The 21,261-nt window shown below is 40.0% G+C and overlaps 1 protein-coding gene and 1 pseudogene across 6 annotated transcripts in view; both read right to left on the minus strand.

Moving 5' to 3' along the window:
- REV1 (REV1 DNA directed polymerase) overlaps positions 1-21,261 on the minus strand; it is a 108,892-nt gene that overhangs the window by 80,431 nt on the left and 7,200 nt on the right. For 5 of the 6 annotated variants that reach the window (XM_070429856.1, XM_070429855.1, XM_070429854.1 and 2 more), the window contains exon 2: positions 1,117-1,180. In XM_070429856.1, the coding sequence (XP_070285957.1) occupies positions 1,117-1,170 (54 nt within the window). In that variant the 5' untranslated portion in view covers positions 1,171-1,180. Of the gene's footprint in view, positions 1-1,076; positions 1,181-21,261 lie in introns of those variants that run through there. The other variant, XM_070429857.1, reaches the window with a different exon arrangement.
- LOC139019547 (lipoyl synthase, mitochondrial pseudogene) lies at positions 9,267-10,438 on the minus strand (annotated as a pseudogene).

Below are 21,261 nucleotides of genomic sequence, written 5' to 3' on the forward strand. Positions count from 1 at the left end.
AATATATAAAATGTCAGAAATAATAAATTTAATGCCACATATTGTTCTTATCTATAAAATCAAGCAAAAGTTACATCAAAGTTTAAATCAATTCAAATTTAACACGTGGTCAATAAGTGTATATTTTAAATGGGCTTCCACTATCTTCTGTATATAGAAAGCTTAAAAAAACTTCATGTAAAATGAAGCAGCTTGAAAAAACAGTATAGTCCTCTATACATGTAGACAAGAATACAATAAAGAATTCGGTGGCTAAATTCTGGATCTAATCAACCTACGACAAATTTTCATTAGATAACAGGAACCTAAAAAAATATATAAAAACATTATCATTTTTCCTACAGACATTTACAAATCTAAAAAGCATGACTGAATTCAGCTACATTTCCCCCAAATATTTAAATAATTAAGCTTAATGATTTAAATTATCAATTAAGTTTTTATTGATTTATCTAGATCAATTAAGAGTATCAATTAGGTCTTTAAAAGAAAGCAGTAGGTATGCAGAAGTGGTACACATTTTTTTCAAAATGGAAATGACTTCATTGTTTTTGATTATTCAAATATTGAATGCTCACTGCCAATTTTTTAAATATAAAGAAGAAACTTTAAATTAGCTATGATCCCATTCATTGTTAACATTTTAGGATATTATTTTCAAAGTTTATATCTATGCCTCAGAGCATAGCAGCTTTACAAAAACAGAATCATATAATATTCCTTTATAACACAACACCCTTTTAAGTCAAGACCATCTGCCACTTTAAGAAATATAAAGCTAAATAATGACTGCAGTGTTCCACTGTATAAAAATAATTTATTTAACCAATTCCCTATTCTTGGATAGCTAAGTTTTCCTGTTTCTCAGTATTTTTAGCAATGCTGCAATAAAATTATCACACAATAAATTGTGTGCACTATAATATTTATTTTCTCAGGATAAAATTCCTGCAAGTTTAGGGGTTCAAGTTGAGCTTTCTACACATTGTGAAAACTCAGAGTTGATATCTAAAGTGATTTATAATTTAAAAAATGGCTTAAATCACATTATAAGCTATAAAAAGAATGAAAAATACCTAGACAGTTCAATATAATTTTTATTCTTTTAAAACACACCCATTTTCCCCAGCCATCATTTTCAGCTCGCCTCCTCCATCCACCTCGTCTCATGGTGGAGTTTCTGTATTAGGGAGAAAAAATAAAATCAATCTTACAACATAATATACTAGTTGATATTTTACTTCAGTATCAAGAAAAATAAAAAATTAAAATACAAATGTTTAATTCATAAAAGTTGAAAGTATAATACCAAGTGAAGAAACTTTTTCCAAATTTTCACAAGTGACATTTGTTCCTAAAAACACCCTCCTTCAGGTGAGTATCAGGTTTTAATTACAAATACTTTAAATTTAAACAGGAAAATCTTTTAGACATTCCTGAGCAACAATCCCAACACCTACTTATGTAAAACATCACCAAATCTGACTAACATGGTCGTGATTACTTGTTAAGGATTAATCAGTGTTAACAGAACTTAAGAAAACACATTCCTTTATGAAATGACCTATAATATGGCTCTTAAACTCTGTCTTTGCTATTGCATACTGGGCACTTAAGAGTGCACTCACAGTGTAATTCATCTATTACACAAAAAGCCCTTTAAAAAAATCAAGTAAAATAACACATCTACTAAGGCAGTGATTTTCAAGTGTGCTGCACACAAAAGAAATTTTTTTAATCATCACCGGAGGACATGCTTAGAGAGGAAGGAAGAAAGGGAGGGAGGGGGATAGAGATAGAGACAGAGACAGAGACAGAGACAGAGACAGAGAAGCATTGATAAGAGAAAGAAACCTCAATGGGTTGCCTTCCACACATGCCCTGACCAGGAATCAAACTGGCAACCTTTCAGTGCACAGGACAATGCTTCAGTTATTACTTCTCTCAAGATGAGGCCAACCAACTGAGCCACTCCAGTCAGGCCACAAGAATTTTTAAAACATGCAATACCTGACTATTTAGTCAGGGGCACTCACCTCTTTTCCCTTAGATTGTCAAATTAAAAAACGACAATGGCCAACACAATAGCTGTCTGGTGTGAATGAATCAAAGTTGTACCTATTTTTTTGGTTACACTGGCAAAATATGTATTGGTTGGTATGCCATGGAATTTTGGTAATTAGTTTATGTGTACCATGAGATGAAAAGGTTGAAAAGTGCTGATCTAGGGATTTGACGCAGAAAGATTACACTGATAAACTAGAAAATCTGGCATTTTCCTTAAGGCAACACTTGACCATCTGTACTATAAAATTACCAAAATGACCAAATGATAGCTTAGTGGCTAGCAAGGTATAAAATGACTCCTAAGCCTGGCTGTTGTGGCTCAGTGGTTGAGCGTCAACTCATGCACCAAGAGGTCACTGGTTCAATTCCCAGTCAGGGTAAATGCCTGGGTTGCAGGCTGGATCCCCAGAAGAGGGCATGTAGGAGGCAGTCAATTGATGTTTCTCTCTTATCGATGTTTCTATCTCTCTCTCCCTCTTCCTTCCTCACCCTCTAAAATTCAATAAAAAACATTTTTAAAATATTTTAAAAAAATAAAATGACTTCTACATGAAAACATAAGGCTAACCCCTAAATGGCTACATCTTGAGACATGACTGCATTATCCTTCATAAAATTAACATGATTTCCATTTAGGCATTTTTTTCTTCTAGTAACTATATGTAGGTTAATATCAAATGGCTCCCCTATGTTACTGGAGAAACCTTATACATTATCCAAGTCAAATCAGCTTTGATATGGTTTTTAAGGTTTTGTTATTGAGTAACATCTTAGAACATGACAGCATATATTTTCTTTCAAATATTTCTATTCTTGGTATATTGTGGGATGTAGTTTCTCCTTTCTGACATTTATGTTAATTATAAATTTTTACTGTCTACCTTTGAAGGGTGCCTAAAAGATGTGTGGAGATATGCTCAAAGAGTTTAAGTCCAACAGAGCAACAAAGTGTAGTGATTAACCCTGATTAGGGGCTGCTGGTGCTGAGGGAGAAGAGTTTTGTTTTTTCAAGTTTGATGAAGGCAGGGGCATGGCTACCTCAGGTTCTTCATGAATCTCAGAACTGCCATATTTGCTTTGCTGAATACTTGTTTTCATGAGGCTTACTTTGTCCAGCCCCTCAAGATTTTTCCCCTTATCTTAAAGGAGTCTTGGGAAATTTGTTAACACACAGTCCTTGACTTCATATAACCTGAATCCATATATCTGCTCTAACAAGTAAAGAGAGTTTGGGAGTTCTGGCTATTAGATTATGGATGCATACCCACAAAAAGCAAATGCAACAATCTGATAAATGAGGCAAATTTTAAAAATACAATATATTTTTAGTTTAATTCATTTGCCCAATCATTTAAGAGCCTCTTATTTAAGATGTATTGTGTATCCACTGAGAAAGGCCAATACGAAAATCCTTATAGACAAGTACGAAACACAGCTGTAATAAAAAAAAACAAACAAACAAAACACATTTTAAAGGTTCTTTACCCATTCCAGAGTAATATAACTATCCCAGACAAATGTTTAAAGCTTTGAAAAGTAAAAGAAATGAGAATAAAGGAATTAAAATTGTAATTTCATCATTTCCACTAATTTGACCCATGTACAGCAAACTCCTAGTGGTCCAGGATTCAAAGAATAAGAAAGACCCCAAAAAGGGGAAAAGGAAACAAGAAACATATTTCATTTTATACATTCAAATTCAACTTGAGAAAATTCCATAACAAATAGTAAACTAAACAATATGGACCAAACTTCCTGCTGAGGAAGAGGAAAGCTACACAAAACATTGATTTTAAAAAATTGCCTCAAGGCATACAAGGTCCAGCAAATAATGAATTACTGGGCCAAGATTTAGAAGATGACAAAGAGGACACCTGCCATCTCATGTTACCTTTCCCCACACAAACTGGGACAGCTTTTCTCACTGAGGGCATTTGGCAACTCTAGAAGAGTGGCTGAGAAGATGGACAATGTTTTTGAAAACAGAAATCACAGTATTAAGCAAACAGAAGTTGCAGTTCAAAGGTCTTCCAAGGATATAAATCTGCACACTTGGGATGAAGATCCTAAGAATAAGAGTACGCTGAAAGTAGGCAGATCGTACTTTGTAGAACATGTATCCTGCCACAGATTATTTGTCTCTGAAAGCAAATTAAGGTGATTTTGGATTGTTAGTGCTGGAGTATCTGGTGAAGCAAATGTAAATCCTCAGTGGAGAACATCCTAAACACCACATACTTGTACAATCTTGCAAATATAATGTCTGGCACACAAACAAAACTAACCAGGAATACAAGATCACATGAGTGAGAACCAACAGAAACAACATCGATGTTTCTGTCTGTCTCAATCTCTTTTTCTCTCTTCCCATGTTCTCCTCACTCTCCTTCTACTCTCCAAAAAAACCAATGGAAAAAATATCCTCAGGTGAGGATAGATCTTCTCTATATCTACACTAATAAAAGAGAAACATGGTAATTAGCGTACAACCGCTACCCTTCCCATTGGCTAATCAGCATATCCTTATGCAAATCAACTGCCAATTAAGATGGCGGTTAACCGTCAACAAAGATGGCGGCTAATTTGCATACGCCCAATGATGGGAGGCGAAAGGGGAAGGACTGAAGAATGGTGATCGGCAACCCAGGAGGCAGGCAAGAGCTAGGGGGTGGGCAAAGGCCACCTTTCCCCACCCCCCAGCCAGCCATAGCCATTGGAAAGCCGGGCAGCAAACCCGACCCCAGGGCCCGGGGTTGCCGGCTGGCCTGCGCCCAGGATCGCCATGGCATCGGAGGGCAGGAGGGCCCGAGCACAGGCCAGGCAGCAACCCTGGACCCAGTGGGGCCCGGGGTTGCTGGCTGGCCTGCGCGGAGCGATTCCATGGCAATCGGAGGGCGGGAGGGCCCAGGCGCAGGCCAGGAGGCAACCCCGGACCCCACTGGGGCCGGAGTTGTCGGCTGGCCTGCGCCCAGGATCGCCATGGCATCGGAGGGTGGGAGGGCCTGCGCGGAGCAATGCCATGGCAATTGGAGGGCGGGAGGGCTGGGGGGCACACCCGACTGTGTGGTCTGAGTTTGCTGCTGCCTATAAACTGAGAAAAAGTTGTAAAATAAAGTACTAATCTCTAGGGTTTAGGTCAGACCAAGGAGTAGTGCCACTCAGCCAGAAGCTGGCTCATGGCTGGCCAGTGCGGAGGTGGTGGCAGGAGCCTCTCCCACCTCCATGGCAGCACTAAGAATGTCTAACAGTTTAGTTACGATCCCTTGGGGACCTAAGCCTTTAGTGAGACATCCCCTGAGGGCTCTCTGGCTACCAGAAGGATGTCTGACTGCAAGCTTAAGCCTGATCCCCCGGGGAGTGGGCCTAAGTCAACAGGTGGACATCCCCCAAGGGGTCCTGGACTGCAAATGGGCGCAGGCCGGGCTGAGGGACGCAACCACCACCACCACCCCCCACCCCCCCCGCCGACCGAGTGCACAAATTTTGTGCACCGGGCCTCTAGTACACGTATAAAAGCCTAATATGCAACATGTCATCTCGGGAGTTTGACTTAGAGATCAGGAGGTTGATCGCTAACTATAACATGCACTGACCACCGGGGGCAGCGTGGAACAAAGGAAGGCCCTGGCCTAGGGCCCTTACCCATGTACGAAATCTCGTGCACCGGGCCTCTAGTAGATAGATAAAAAAGGCTAATCAAAACCCACTAAAAAAGAACATCATTTTGACTTTTTTACTGATTGTTGGTGGATACTGATTACCTCCCCACAGAATGATGTTAATCACCAGGAGCAATCATTTTCATGCAAAAGTAGTATTTCATCCATTTTCTAAAGAATTATCAACATTATAAGTTTCCAAATAGTTTGTAACACACCAGCAAAATTCCAACTACATATTCAGAAAATGTCCAAATACATATTCATCAGCGTTAATTTATTGGCTACATATTTGTAACTCTATAAAGTATAATAACTATTAAATAATGCAATTGATTTTGAGTGGCTTTTATTCAGTCTCATTATTCTAGTTATACTTGACTTACAAGTTTAATTCGTTCCGTGACAGAGCTCATAACTCAAATCACTCGTATGTCAAATCAAAAAGTAAATGAGTGAGACACGTGATGCTGTATGTGCATGTATGGGGTTTATCCTCAACTTAAATAGTTGTTGGGTAGGCGCAGCTACTGCTGCTCATCTGCCAGTCCATCTACCAGCAGCATGACTGGCCTGCATGTCTACAGCATGTTGGTCACTGGGTCACTCAAAATCAAATCCCAGCAGAGTGAGGTAACCTGCACCCTGGATGAGAAGTGCATCCAGTACCAGCTAATAGACATCTCCCAGGACAACACCCTGAGGGATGAGATGGGAGCCTTGGCAGGCAACCCACTGTCAGTGGGAATGAAAAATGATGTAGCTACTATGGAAATCAGTATGACAATTCCTTAAAAAAATATAGAATTACCATATGACACAGAAATTCCACTTCTGGGTATATACCCAAAATAATTGAAAATAGGGTCTAGAAATGGTATTTGTACACTCATGTTAATAACAGCATTATTCACAACAGCCAAAAGGTAGAAGCATCCAAAGTGTCCAGTGACTGATGAATGGATAAGCAAAATGTGGTATATACATGACAATGGTGTATTTTCAGCCTTAAAAAGGAAGAAAATTCTGATACATCCTACAAGGATGAATCTTGAGGACATTATGCTAGGTGAAAATAAGCCAGCCATAAAAAGATAAATACTGTGTGATTTTACTTATATGAGTTATCTAGAGTAGTCAAATTCATAAAGACAGAAAGTAGAATGGTGGTTGCCAGGGGCTTGGAAAGGGGGAAACAGGAAGTTGTTTAATGGGTTAAAGTTTCAGTTTTGCAAGATGAAAAAGCTCTGGAGGTTGGTTGCACAAGATGAATATACTTTACATTACTGAACTATATGCTTAAAAATGGTTAAAATGGTATATTTTATGTTTATATGTATTTTATTACAATTAAAATTTAAAAAATAAAACATTTTTAAAAAGAAGCAAAAATGAAAAAAAAAGACTTTTGACACTGGAAACACTCCACAGGCATCTGGGTTCACAGAGACCAACTAGCAAGCTACAGGGAAGGGGTGACTGGGAGTTCAGTTGGTAGTACAAAGCTAGGAAAGAGACTACTTCCCTAAGAAATCTGTATAGCAGATTTTTTAAAATCTTTTAGAGGAGGGCAGTGGGAACGGGTTTGCAGAATTAATTTACCAGGACCAACTACTGTCCTTATAAGTAACTAAGTAAATGAAGTACTGGCACATAGTCACTAACAAGGTCTGTCAATACCTGCTCAAATGTGCTCTTATTTGGTCTTATGTGAAAAGGCTTTACCACCAGATAAACAGCTTTTTATATAACATTTAGATACGAAAATACAGCTGTTTTGATTCAACCACAGACACCATCATGGTTCTCAGACTGCTGAAGTTATAAGGGCACAAGACAGATTCTTGAATTTCATATCCCAAGGAAGTAGAACCTTCTTCCAGCCCCATCCCACACACTATAGTCAGGATTTTACTTTGAAGAGACCCTCGCCAATCTATTTAAAACAAAAACACCTAGATGAAGAATATTGAGCCCTTGTAACAATTTCCAAGAAGCACAACTACTGGCTCTAGTCTTTAGCATATACTCACTTGTAGGGATTCTAAACCAAGATGAAAATTTACATCCTAAGAATCATAACTGTGTATTTATTATCCTAAATAACTGTGTATTTCATATATTTAAAATACTTTTCAAAAACATATAAAAATAAAAAGGCAAGATATTTAGACCAGATATTATTCCTAACCTGATAAATCCTTAAAATTTTTCATTTATTTTAAACTGGTTTTCCCCCTTCAGTATATTGACACATTTTCCTATTACCAATTTTTTTCTGCTCCAATAAAACAATTCCTGTACTATATTAGGTACCATCTTGATCAGTACCAATTAAACATAGCATTCAAAAACTTTAATCTACCAAATAAAAGTGGCTATACATAGCGCTCTCTCAACAAATTCCAGACTTGGATACATAAGCCTTTCCTTGAGACATTCACTGCTATCGTCACAATTACTGATTTGTTGTTTTTGTTTTTTTCAAAGTTATGCATTATTTTTATTGAAAATACTAGTTCACACATTTTAAAACTCAAAACAGAACTGGCTATCCACATTACATATTTTACAATATAGCCACCTAAAGACTTCCTTTGTGAGATGTAGAAGAAAGACAAGATTCAGTCAAAAGTTCCTAGTACTTAGGAAATAAATTCCTTACTCAGATCACTACTATTATGCATACAACCGCCTCCTCAGAGCAATGTGAGGAATAAAAGGGACAGTGCATGGTGATAGCAAACTACCCATAGATCTCATTTCCCTGTCTCGGACAACATCGTGGTCTTGGTTTCACAGAAGCCCTAAACAAATAATCGATGCAAAACAATTTTGCCGGCCGAAACCGGTTTGGCTCAGTGGATGGAGCATCGGCCTGCGGACTGAGGGGTCCCGGGTTCGATTCCGGTCAAGGGCATGTACCTGGGTTGCGGGCACATCCCCAGTGGGAGATGTGCAGGAGGTAGCTGATCGATGTTTCTCTCATCGATGTTTCTAACTCTCTATCTCTCTCCCTTCCTCTCTGTAAAAAATCAATAAAAAAATATGAAAAAAAAAAAAATTTTGCCAAACTAAAGTGGTCACACCAATGTAAAAGTCAACATGCAAGCTCTTAAGCCTTTCTAAATCATCCCAATGATGTTATACTGTTATGTGAAGAACAAATCTAATTACACATAATCTGATCAGAGTCTCCAGCTATATTGCCTGTTTCATCACAGTATGTTATTTACCAGAAATGCAATGCATCAATGATGCACAAGTAAGAGAGGCTTAAGGTTTGCTAGAAGTTTTCAATGTATTTTTAAATTATACTGTAAACCAGTAAGCTCTTACAAGGATGTTTTATGATTACATCACAGCAAGCAACTGTCTATTGGGACAAAAAAGATATGTTAAAAGGCAAATAAATTGCTATAATTAAATATGCACAGCTTATTGATATTTTTCTTAAAACAAAAATTAGGGTTCATCCAGTGAAGCATAGGCATTCTGCCACCACCTCTGTTAGCAAATGGAATCCAGTTCTAAAAATTTCTGTGATCTTGAATGTCTTGTTAAGTGTTACAGGGCTTCTGTTTTTCTTTTAGCCACTAAATTTTTCAGGAAAAATTCACCTGCTTTATATGAAGAACGCACCAGAAGGCCACTTGCCATATTATGAAATCCAAGGTCATTTCCTACTTTTTCCCAATATTTGAACTTTTCAGGAGTAATGTATTCTTCAACCTTGAGGTGGCGCTTTGTTGGCTGCATATACTGTCCCATAAAGTCAAACAGTCCACATCTGCCTCACAAAGTGCTTTCATTGTTGCATATACTTGCTCGTCATCTTCGCCTAAATCCAACATTATAGATGTTTTAGAAATGACATCAGGCTGAACCTCCTTGGCGTGCTTCAGGACCCGCAGAGATTGGTCGAAATTGGCCCTGGGATCACGAACTTTCCTCTGTAATTCTGGAACTGTTTCTACATTATGTGCATATACATCTAATCCTGACAGAGCGAATTTTTCTATTGCTTTAAGATGTCATCAGAAATCAGGAGTGAGACATTCCACAAGAATTTTTGGATTCCTTTCCTTTAAGTATGATACAGTCTTTGCAAAGTGTTCAGCTCCTCCATCAGGCAAATCATCTCGATCCACAGATGTCAGGACAACATAATCCAGACCCCACTCTGCTATTGCCTTTGCAGTATTGTAGGGCTTATTGGCATCCAGTGGAGGTGGCTTTCTTGCAGTCTTAACAGAACAAAATCTGCAACCTCTTGTACATATGTCACCCATCAACATGATTGTGGCTGTAGCAGTAGCATATTCTCCACCTCCCCCAACACTCTCCAATATTGGGACATGGAGCTTCCTCACACACTGTATGGAGATTTAAATTCCGCAAAGTATTTTTCAGCTTATTGTAATTTTTCCCCATAGGAATCTCTGTCTTTAGCCATGGAGGTAGTCTTAACTTTTCTCCTTTCTGGCGCTTTAAGTTTCCTTTATATTCATCCCAGGTGCTCTTGTCTGCAAGATCACCAGACACAAAATCTTGAAGGTCTGGTCCATTTTGTAAAAATTCCTTTTCTTTATCTGGCAAGGAACTTACTGCTCTGACTGGGCTGCATAAATATTTTCCAAATACCTGTGGTCTCACGGTGCGGACCACTACCCCACATCGTAGAGACATCTCCCATTTCCGTCTTCCAGCAGGGTCCCGGGGTCTAGTTACCAGGACAAGCCAATTACTGATTTGTGTTTATGCACTGCTTTTCCATGCAGCCAGTACTCAGTTTGGCTAGGTATTTTCAAAGTTTACTCTGCTCTAGTTATAAAAGCACCACATGTTATTGTAGAAAACTGAGATAATACATAAAATGGAAAAAGGGAGAATTACCCATATTCCCAGAATCTTTTAAAAAATGCATCTGTTGACTGACACTTTGTATTTCCTTCTAGTATTCCTTAACTTTTAACATTTAAATTTAAATTCTTTAAACTTAAACACACCAATAGTAATATCTTACATTTCCACAGTGCTTTTATTTTTTAAAGGGGTCTTAATAACTATATATCTTTACATCTGTGGAGCAGGTAGGCCAGGTACTAGTAATTTTGTACACAGCTGCCTTCTAGAGCAAAATGTTTGATAAAGCTACACTGCTGGTTTGTGGTACAAAATCACATTTAGCTTTTATGAAACAATGTCTCCAAATTTTCAAGGGAGAAATTAACAATGCAAATTACAAGCAGTCAGATCTTAGTTCTTTTATTTGTGGCTAGAATTGTAACAGAAATTCTAGTCTTGCAATTTTTTAAATGTTTATGATTCTATCCACTTACAAAAAGGCTTTTAAGATGAAAAGCTTACTTACTATGCAACTCTGTCTATACTTCCAAAAAATAAGATGTGCCTAATCAATGTGGCTGTATAGTAAAATATTAATCTTTACTATAGAGGTCTAGTCTTTTTCCTTCATTCCTAGAAGGTGAACTCTTAAGTCCTTGGAATGTCCTGTCTAATAAATGTCTTTGTTTACCAAGGAACTGAACTAGGAGCCACTCACATAGTCTGATTCATGGTGGAGGCTTCTGGCCATAAAAATCAACCTACTGAGGCAAGCATGTCAAACTCAAAGGCTAACACGGGCCAAATAAATGAGGCACGTGGCCTGCTGCGAGTTTGACATGCTTGTTCTGAGGGAATGGAGACGAAAGGTCAACCACATGAGCAGTCAACCATATCTATATGACCAAACTGTAAGGTCTGATCAAATAATCAAATCGATATCCCCTCCCCTGGGAATGGACCTTTAGGCCACTTCACAATGGACATTCCACTTGCTTAGACCACACACCACTTGCTAAGACCATTACTCTTACCTCCGGAATTTCCTAGAATCCAGACCTGCACAGAGAATGCTCTACCCAGAAAAAGCCAGCCTAAAGTCCTTTAAAAACTTCTGACTCCCCGTCTTTGGGTGCTAGTAACATTTGGGGGCTCAGCCCATCTGGTATTCAGATGACCTAATAAATTTATAATCCTTCACCCCTTTTGGCCTCGTGTGTTCCTCCTTCGGTGACCCTAACACAAACTCTAATAAAAACTCTGGACACTAAGCCTGGTTGGCAATACTTGGTGTATCTTGTCACTCATCATTGCCAGAAGTTAGCCCTATACCAGACAGACTTCAGTGGGAGAGGACAACCCAACTGCCACACATGAACTACCCTGTGCTCTCATGCACCCTTTCCCTTAGCCATTTTTTTTACTTCTTCCTCTTTTATTTTTTAAATTGAATCTTTATTGTTCAGATTATTACAGTTGTTCCTCTCCCCCCCCCATAGCTCCCGTCCACCCAATTCCCTCCCCACCCTCTGCCCTTACCCCCCCACACACACTGTCATCAACCACAGATGTAAGATTTTTGTCCAGTCTCTTCCCGCACCCACCACACCCCTTTCCCCCCAAGAATTGTCAGTCCACTCCCTTTCGATGCTCCTGATTCTATTATATTCACCAGTTTACTCTGTTCATCAGATTTTTTATTCACTTGATTTTTAGATTCACTTGTTGATAGATATATATTTGTTGTTCATAATTTGTATCTTTACCTTTTTCTTCTTCTTCCTCTTCTTAAAGAATACCTTTCAGCATTTCATATAATACTGGTTTGGTGGTGATGAACTCCTTTAGCTTTTTCTTATCTGTGAAGCTCTTTTCTGACCTTCAATTCTGAATGATAGCTTTGCTGGGTAAAGTAATCTTGGTTGTAGGTTCTTGCTATTCATCACTTTGAATATTTCTTGCCACTCCCTTCTGGCCTGCATAGTTTCTGTTGAGAAATCAGCTGACTATCTTATGGGTACTCCCTTGTAGGTAACTGTTTTTCTCATGCTGCTTTTAAGATTCTGTCTTTTGCTCTTGGCATTTTAATGATGATGTGTCTTGGTGTGGTCCTCTTTGAACTCCTTTTGTTTGGGGTTCTCTGTGCATCCTGGACTTGTAAGTCTATTTCTTTCACCAGATAGAAACATTCTGTCATTATTTCTTCAAATAGGTTTTCAATATCTTGCTCTCTCTTCTTCTGGCACCCCCATAATTCGGATGTTGGTTCGCTTGAAGTAGTCCCAGAGGCTCCTTACACTATCTTCATATTTTTGGATTCTTTCTTTTTGTTTTTCTGGTTGGGTGTTTTTTATTTTTTCGTATTTCAAATCTTTGACTTGATTCTTGGGATCCTCTTGTCTGCTGTTGGATCTCTGTATAATATTCATTATTTCAGTCAGTGTATGCTTAATTTCTAGTTGGTCCTTTTTCATATCCTCCAGGGTCTCACTAGACTTATTGAGGGTCTTACTAAATTTATTGGCGGTTTCTAGAAAATTCTTGAAAAACCTTATAACCGTGGTTTTGAACTCTATATACAGTAGTTTGCTTTCCTCCATTTCTGTCATTTATGATCTGTTTCTTTGTCCCCATATTGTGGCTGCTTCCCTGTGTTGATAGAGTGGCTTTCTGTGCTAGGTGTCCTATAGGGCCCAGTGGCTCAGCCTCCCCAATTACCTGAGGTGGACACTCTTGGTGCACCCCTTTGTGGGCTGTGTGCACAGTCTTGTTGTAGGTTAAGCCTTGATTGTAGTTGGTATCACTGAGAGGAATTGACCTCCAGGCCAACTGTCTGTGAGAATCAGCTGTGTCTATGGTGGGAGAACTTCTGTGCTGGAGACACCCTTATGGGGCAAGACTTGCTTCAGTGGGGCTTTGGTGCTCACTGAGTCTGCCCCCTAAGTGTGTCCCTTATGGACCTGAGGAGTTGTAATCTGGATGGTCCCACTCTGACCACTGGGTACACTGGCACTTGGATCTCTAAGGAGGTGTTAATTTAGCCTCTGCCTGAGGCTACCCAGCAGGAGCTACAGAGAGATATCTGCAGATTCCTCTTCTTTATTTGGGGTTTGGAGGTGTCCAGATGAGGCCCAGTTGTGAAGCAATGCAAGCTGCTGTGGGGCCTTGGGCCTTCCTTTGGATGTTCTGGGTCTCTCTGACCCAGTAGCAGTTTGTTAGGTAATTTTAGATTGCAAAGGGCCAGGTCATTCATATGCTAAAGCCTCTGCACACAGCTTGGGTGGGGTGGGGTCTCAGGGAATCAACAGGGGGGAGCAAACAGCTATGGCTGATCCTCAGTCCTGCCCTAAGAGGTCCAGGGTCTCAGTGTCCCACAGTAATTGCTGCAAGCACCTCTGAGAAAGCCGCCCTTGAGTTCTTCCCAATGCCAGACAGTCCAGTTTCTCCCAGTATGAGTCTGGGTCCCCAGAGACTCGCCCGGAACTGGAGTCAGGGCTGTGGGGAGCTTGTGTCTCCCTCCCAAATGAAAAAGACAACCACGTCCTCAGTTGCCAGCCTTTTCCAAGCACCTCCGTACCTCTGCACTTTACTTCCACACCTCCTCTGAGTCTCAGCGTGCTTTTCTCTTTCCTTCTAGTTGTAGAATTTCCACTCAGCCAGCCTTCCTGTGGTTCTGGATGATGTCTGTTTTGTCTTTTATTTGTAGTTTTGAAGTGGTTGTGCGAGGCAGCAATTTCAGGCGTTCACCTATGCCGCCATCTTGGTTTCTCTGTCCCATTTTTACTCTTTACTCTTTTAATGTAATAAATCATAACTGTAAGCTTAACCACTTTCGGGAGTTCTGAGTCCTAGTTAATCACTGAACTTGAGGGCAGTTTGGGGGCCATCCAAACTTGCAGTTGGTATCAGAAGTAAGAACCGTCTTGGAACTCCCAAACTACTGGGTGGCAGAATGACAACTGTCCTCCAGTATAGTATTCATTACTCATTCTCCCTTTCTTTTTTAGTAATGAAACACCTTTTCCACCCTCTCTTAGTAGGAAGCAAGGGAGCCAACTAAAGAGTACACTTCTAGACTCCTTTAAAATCAAGCCTGGCCATGAGCAGAGTAATATATACACAAATCTGTGCCATATTCTTTGTTATTGTTGTTAATCTTCAACTGAGAATATTTTTCCACTGATTTTTTAGAGAGTGGAAGGCCAGAGTAAAAGCCAGTGATCTTCACTGAGGAGGAATGTTTTATCTTCACAGGAAAGCCCAATGATTGCAGTAAATCAAGGATTCCCAAGGCTGCTGTAGAAGCTTCGTATTAGGAACAGAACTTAGCTGGAGAATAAAGGAGTTGATATCAAAGAGGGGACTGTGTCCTCAACAGTGGTCTCACATTGAGCAAGCATCAGAATCACGTGGAGGGCCTGTCAAGATGCAGACTGCTGGGCCCCAACCCCACAGCTTCTCACCCAGTAGGTCAGGAGTGGGGCCGGTAATCTGCATTTCTAAAAAAAACATTCCTAGGAAATGCTGATGCTGCTAGTCTGAGGCATATACTTTGAGAATCACTGATTCTGCCTAAAGTGTATCTAGAGTGGTCAGTGAGAACAGAGACAAGTACAGAAGTTCACAGGTAATGAGACAGAGCATATAAATAGAATGCTGCCACAATGTGCACTAAGTAGAAGGAACTAACAAAACTAAATACAATTTACCTTCAATGTAATTGAAGGTTTTTATTAGATTACAGATGACAAGATCTCTCCTATTCTGACTTTAATTCCCTCTCCCCCCCCCCAATTCCAGGTATAATCTAAAAATTTACTCCATATTTACAGAGCATTTACCATAATTTGCAATTTTCAGGTGAGTAAAAAGTATAAACCACAATGCAAAGTTAACTATTAGAGAAAAAAAGACTTGCATGCAACTACAAAACAGCAATGAACCTCCTCTTGGGGGAGATCCAAGAAGGCCTCTCTGAAAAAGTGCATCTAAGCTGTGAATAATAAGTAGGATTTAAATAGGTAGAAGGGGATTTCAGGAAGAAGCAAAATTCACGATCAAAATCAAAAGAAAAAAGATTAAGTTTAAGCAACATTAGGGTATTGGCTGCTATTCAGGGCACATGGCCAGAGGTAATGACAAATGAACTAATAAGGTAGGTTGAGGTAATAGAACAGAAGGTCCTGATCTTACCAAGAAGTTTGAACCTTACTGTGTATAAGTTAGGAAAGGAAGTGTAAATTTGTGCCTGTAAATGGTGGGGATTGGGCTGGTTGCAGAGACAGAGGTTCTGGCTCTTGAAGTTTTCACCTTGTGTATTGTACCCACACATGCCTAAGATCTCACAAAATAAATTGGCACACACAACACTCAACTAAAAACCAATCCCTCTGCAGAACTGCAATTCAAAAATATGGTCAAATTCACTCTTTTCTAGCTCTGCTACATTCCATCTTGAACAAATCTCTCTTCTCATAAATCCTAATATTAAATGTAATTGCAAGTGAACATAAAGGGAGTAGAATGTTTAAGAAACTGCCACTCCTTTACTTTCTGGCCTCTTCTCCCTGGCTTCCTGACAAGTAGCCCCTATTATACATGAAAAACAACAAAACCCCCTACCTTTTAAGATGATATGACATTCTAAGGAAATGCTACATTGTTCAAAAGACACTAGAATTAGTAGTCTTACTCAATGTAACAGTTTTTTGTGCACTTTATACCTTAAAACTAATAGTTTATTTCTGAGAAACATTCAGTGAGTTCCAAGAGAATGTAATACACTCTTTCAGTGACAATTAGAAATTTTTTGTTGGACATAAACAATATGCAAAAGAACATTAACCTGTACCTGCAACATTATAAAATTGAACAGCTAGCAACTTCCACTCAAGTCTGAACATTTAAAAGGGCAATTAATTCGACAAATAAGTTACTAAAACATTTTACAATTCTAACAAATACATTATCAATACCTCCACCTCTCCAACAAAAATCTCACTTCATAGGTTCTTTTCACTTAACAGTAATAACCTAAGTCTAAAATTACAAATTCAAAAAGAAATTCTAAAAATTAAAGTTTTCACAGCCAAAATTATTGAGCTTTTTAAAATATCAAAAAGTCTGCCCTAGCCGGTTGAGCTCATGGATAGGGCATCGGCCTCGGGACTGAAGGGTCCTGGCTTCGATTCCAGTCAAGGGTGCATGCCCAGGTTGAGGGCTCAATCCCCAGTAGGGGGTGTGCAGGAGGCAGCTGATCAATGATTCTCTCTCATCATTGATGTTTCTCTCTCTCCTTTCCCTGAAATCAATAAAAAAAAATATTTTTTAAAAGTCTGTATTCATAACCCAACCTACAATACAATTTATATAAATAAAATATTCGGCTTAAACAAACATCATCAGCCCAGGTTTTAAATACTCTTGTATCAATTGAAAAGAAAATGTCAACAGAAGTCAATCTTTCCATATTCAAAGGTAATCTGTTCCAATTTTTAGTATAATGGATATCACCAGGCTAGTAATACAGAGATGTGTTCCAGTTTCAATTGTCACAAATTGGCCAAATGTCTGTTCTCACTTGGGTTACTGCTATATAATAACTTGGCATGCCTTTCTCCCTGGTTCCCGGGTGGGAGACTATAAACTCTTGGAATTTCACAACTGGTTAGTGTTTCTGTTAACCATAGTGGATCCCCGGGACCACATCTATATATATAAAAATCCAGCAACCGGAATGCTGTAACGACCAGAATGACCAGTCACTATAACGCCCACTGCTGCCAGCGAACCGGCCTGATCCAGGGTTAGGCCAGTGGCCAACCTCCCATGTCCCTTCCTCCCGGCCACCCCTGATCACCCTCACACCCCAATTGGGGGTGGGGCCCGCCAGCCAATTGCCCATGGCCCCTCCCCCCAGCTGGCCCAGCTCCGATCTGCCAATTGGGGCCGGGATGGCCAGACCCCACCTGTGCACGAATTTGTGCACTAGGCCTCTAGTATTTTATATTAACAGGTGACTCCAAGTGCACACTTAGTTTCAAGATGGGGTGGGCCATGCTAGAAAGGCCAACCATGTGATGAAAGTTGGGGCTCTGAGCCACAGAAAGCCTGACATCCCAGAAGAGGAGAGGGACTAGTGGCTGAATTAAACTCTGTGACCAATGATTCAATCATGCATATGTACTAAGAACTGTACAGTAAGGCTTGGTTGAGCTTCCCTGGCTTGTAATCCTGTATGGATGTGGTGGGAAAATGACTTTCTGAAGATACAGAAACTTCTTCTATGGGACTCTCCCAGGCTTTTCTCTGTGTATCTCTTGATTTGGCAGGTCCTGATTGGTATCCTTTACAATAAAACCATAACTGCAAGTACAGCACCTTCCTGAGTTCTGAGAGTCATTTTAGCAAATTATGAAACCTGAGCAGGTGGTAGGAACTTCCAAATTTGTAGCCAGTTGATCAGAAGTACAGGTGGTCAGGTTGGTATCTGAAGTGGAGTTTGTGGGCTGTGCCCTTAACCGGTGATGTCGGCCCTAACTCTGGGTAGTTGGTGCCAGAACTGCATTACAGCTATAAAACAGGAAATACTGCCTTACCTCTCTTCTCAGGACTCTTAGGGGAATCAAATGAGAGAAAGTCAAATGAAAGTACTTTTTAAAACACAAAGCATTCCAAAAAGTAAAGGGCTTTTTCAGTTAGGCTCTCAATATTGCCAATAGTCACCAAGCAATAGAGCTTATTACAAGATAAAATTCAGAATTTGGTGAAAAGCATTTAAAAGAACAAGGAATCAGCCCTGGCCGGGTGGCTCAGTTGGTTGGGAGTGTCACCCAGTACACCCAAAGACTGAAGGTTCGATTCCCAGTCAGGGCACATACCTAGATTGCAGGTTCGGTGCATACAGAAGGCAACCAAGTGGTCAATGTTTCTCTCTTAAAAAAAAAAAAAATCAATAAAATTTGTTTAAAAACAAACAGAAAAACATACCCTCAGGTGAGGATTTTTAAAAAATCATAATTTTAATTACATAATTCAGACTTATGCCGAAATGATAAAAGTATATTAAGTCCATTCTCAAGTGTAGAAATGGGAGTTTAGAAAATGTAGGGTTCAGCTATTTTCTAACTCTACCTCCAAAAAAGGTAATTTTAGCCTCAGTTTTTATCAGGAATGATTAAAGCTAATATGCAACACTTTGGTTACTCAAGATACTGGCTTCAAATAAAAAGTATTCGTATCACAACCAATTTTTTGCCCATCCTTAACTAGACTTTTAATTCAAGCATAAAACCAAGAGACCAGATTGGTCTTTCAAAGATTTCTCTAACTATCCTACGTGCATAAGGAGAAAGCATATTTCTAATTGCATTACAGAGCACAAGAACTTTCCTGTTACTTTAAAGCCAGTGATTTTGTTTTATTTTTGATTTCAGAGAGGAAGGGAGAGGGAGAGATAGAAACATCAATGATGAGAATCACTGATCAGCTGCCTCCTGCACACCCGCTACTGGGGATGGAGCCCGAAAGTGCCCTGGACTGGAATCGAACCCAGGACCCTTCAGTCCACAGGCCGACACTCTTTCCACTGAGCCAAACCAGCTAGGGCAAAGCTGGTTTTTTTAAAAAAACTCTCAAAGTTCTCTACCCTCTTGAAAATCAGATACTAAGTATACCTTGGTCTTTCCCTGGGTGACAAAGGGGGCAACTTGTTATTGTAGCAGAAAAAATGGTCTTAGAGAAAACAAAAACAAAAGCCCCCTAGGTTCTAGTCCTATTTCTCCTCTTCATTAGTCAAATGAGTCTATGGATCTCATTTTCCTCCAGGAAAATATAAAGGTATGGTCTATAGAAAGCATGTCAAACTCGGGGGGGGGGGGGGGGGGGGGGGCATGCCTCTTTTCAATAAGAGGCATGTGGCCCACTGGCCACAAGTTTCACATGCTTGGTCTACAGAATCTGTAAGGTTCAATCTAACACCAGCATTCTGAATCTAAAGTGTTGAGAAGTCAAAAACTCACATCTCCAATATTCTTCAAATTTTAAGTCTTGCATATATATGTCAAAAATCATTAAGGCTTACCATGGTGCAAAACATTCTATCATATGTTCCTCCTCACTTACTAAAAACAGAGATAACAAAAATTTGCTCCACATCAGCATCATTAATTTCTGTTAAGTATTTACTTACTACCTGAAATTTATTTCAGCCTTAAGTAAATTTAAAGATATTCATGTTTTCTTAAATCTGGAACATTATATCATTATATACAAAACCTTTTCAAACTATTTACAAAGCTGACCTAATGACACATGATGCTTTTGACTCATTTTTTAAAATATATTTTTTTATTGATTTTCAGAGAGGAAGGGAGAGGAAGAGGAAAAAACATAGATGAAAGAGAATTATTGAGAGAAACCAAGATGGCGGCATAGGTAAACAAAGGAGTTTGCTGCCTCGAACAACCACTTCAAAAATACAACTAAAAGACGGAACGGACATCATCCAGAACCACAGGAAGGCTGGCTGAGTGGAAGTTCTACAACTAGGAGGAAAGAGAAAAGCATACCGAGGCTCAGAGGAGGCGCAGTGCTGAAGTAAAATACTAAGGTGCTGAGTGCATGCGGAGCGGGCTGGAGGCTGAGGGCGCGGTTGTTGTTTTCAATCGGGAGTCTCAGGCTCTGAGCTCCAGTTCCGGGTGAGTCTCTAGGGACCCACACTCATACGGGAGAAGCGGGACTGTCTGGCATCGCTCAGAACCCTAGGGCAGCTTTCTCTCCGAGGGGCTTGCAGCGACTACTGGGACACTGAGAAGCAGAGCCTCTGAGGGCAATACTGAGAGCAGCCATAATTGCTAACCCAGCCCTGTTGATCCTGTGGGACCCGCCCTGCCCAAGCCCTGCAGGGAGGCTTTTGCTGGATAGCCTCAGGCAAAGGCTAGATTAGCACCTCCCTAGAGATCCAGGAGCCAGGAAGCCCAGAGGTCAGAGTGGGACCATCCAGTTTGCAGCTCCATGGAACCATAAAAGACACACTCAGGGGGCAGACTCAGTGAGCACCAAAGCCCAACCGAAGCAAGTCTAGCTCCAGAGGGGTGTCTCCAGCACAGAAGTTCTCCCACCACAGACATAGCTGATTCTCACAGCCAATTGGCCTGGAGGTCAATTCCTCACAGTGATAACTACAACAATCAAGGCTTAACCACAACAAGACTGTGCACAAACCCCACAAGGGGGTGCACCAAGAGTGTCTACCTCAGGTAATTGGGACACTTAGCACAGAAAGTCACTCTATCGACACAGCGAAGCATAAAAATGCCAAGACAAAGAAACAGGACACAAATGACAGAATCGGAGGAAAGCAAACTATTAGATATAGAGTTCAAAACCACACTTTTAAAGTCTTTAAAGAACTGTTTAGAAGCCGCCGATAAATTGAGTAAGGCCCTCGAAAAGACTGGTGAGACCGCCGATAAATGTAGTGAGATCCTCGAAAAGAATGGTAAAACCGCCGATAAATGTAGTGAGATCCTCAAGAAATCTAATGAGACCCTCGATGTTGTGATAAAGGACCAACTAGAAATTAAGCATACACTGACTGAAATAAAGAATATTATACAGACTCCCAACAGCAGACCAGAGGGTCGCAAGGATCAAGTCAAAGATTTGAAATACGAAGAAGCAAAAA

Source organism: Myotis yumanensis, unplaced genomic scaffold (genome assembly GCF_028538775.1).
Source record: "Myotis yumanensis isolate MYYU_CA2020_CCGP unplaced genomic scaffold, mMyoYum1.0.hap1 SCAF_11, whole genome shotgun sequence".
NCBI lineage: Eukaryota > Metazoa > Chordata > Mammalia > Chiroptera > Vespertilionidae > Myotis > Myotis yumanensis.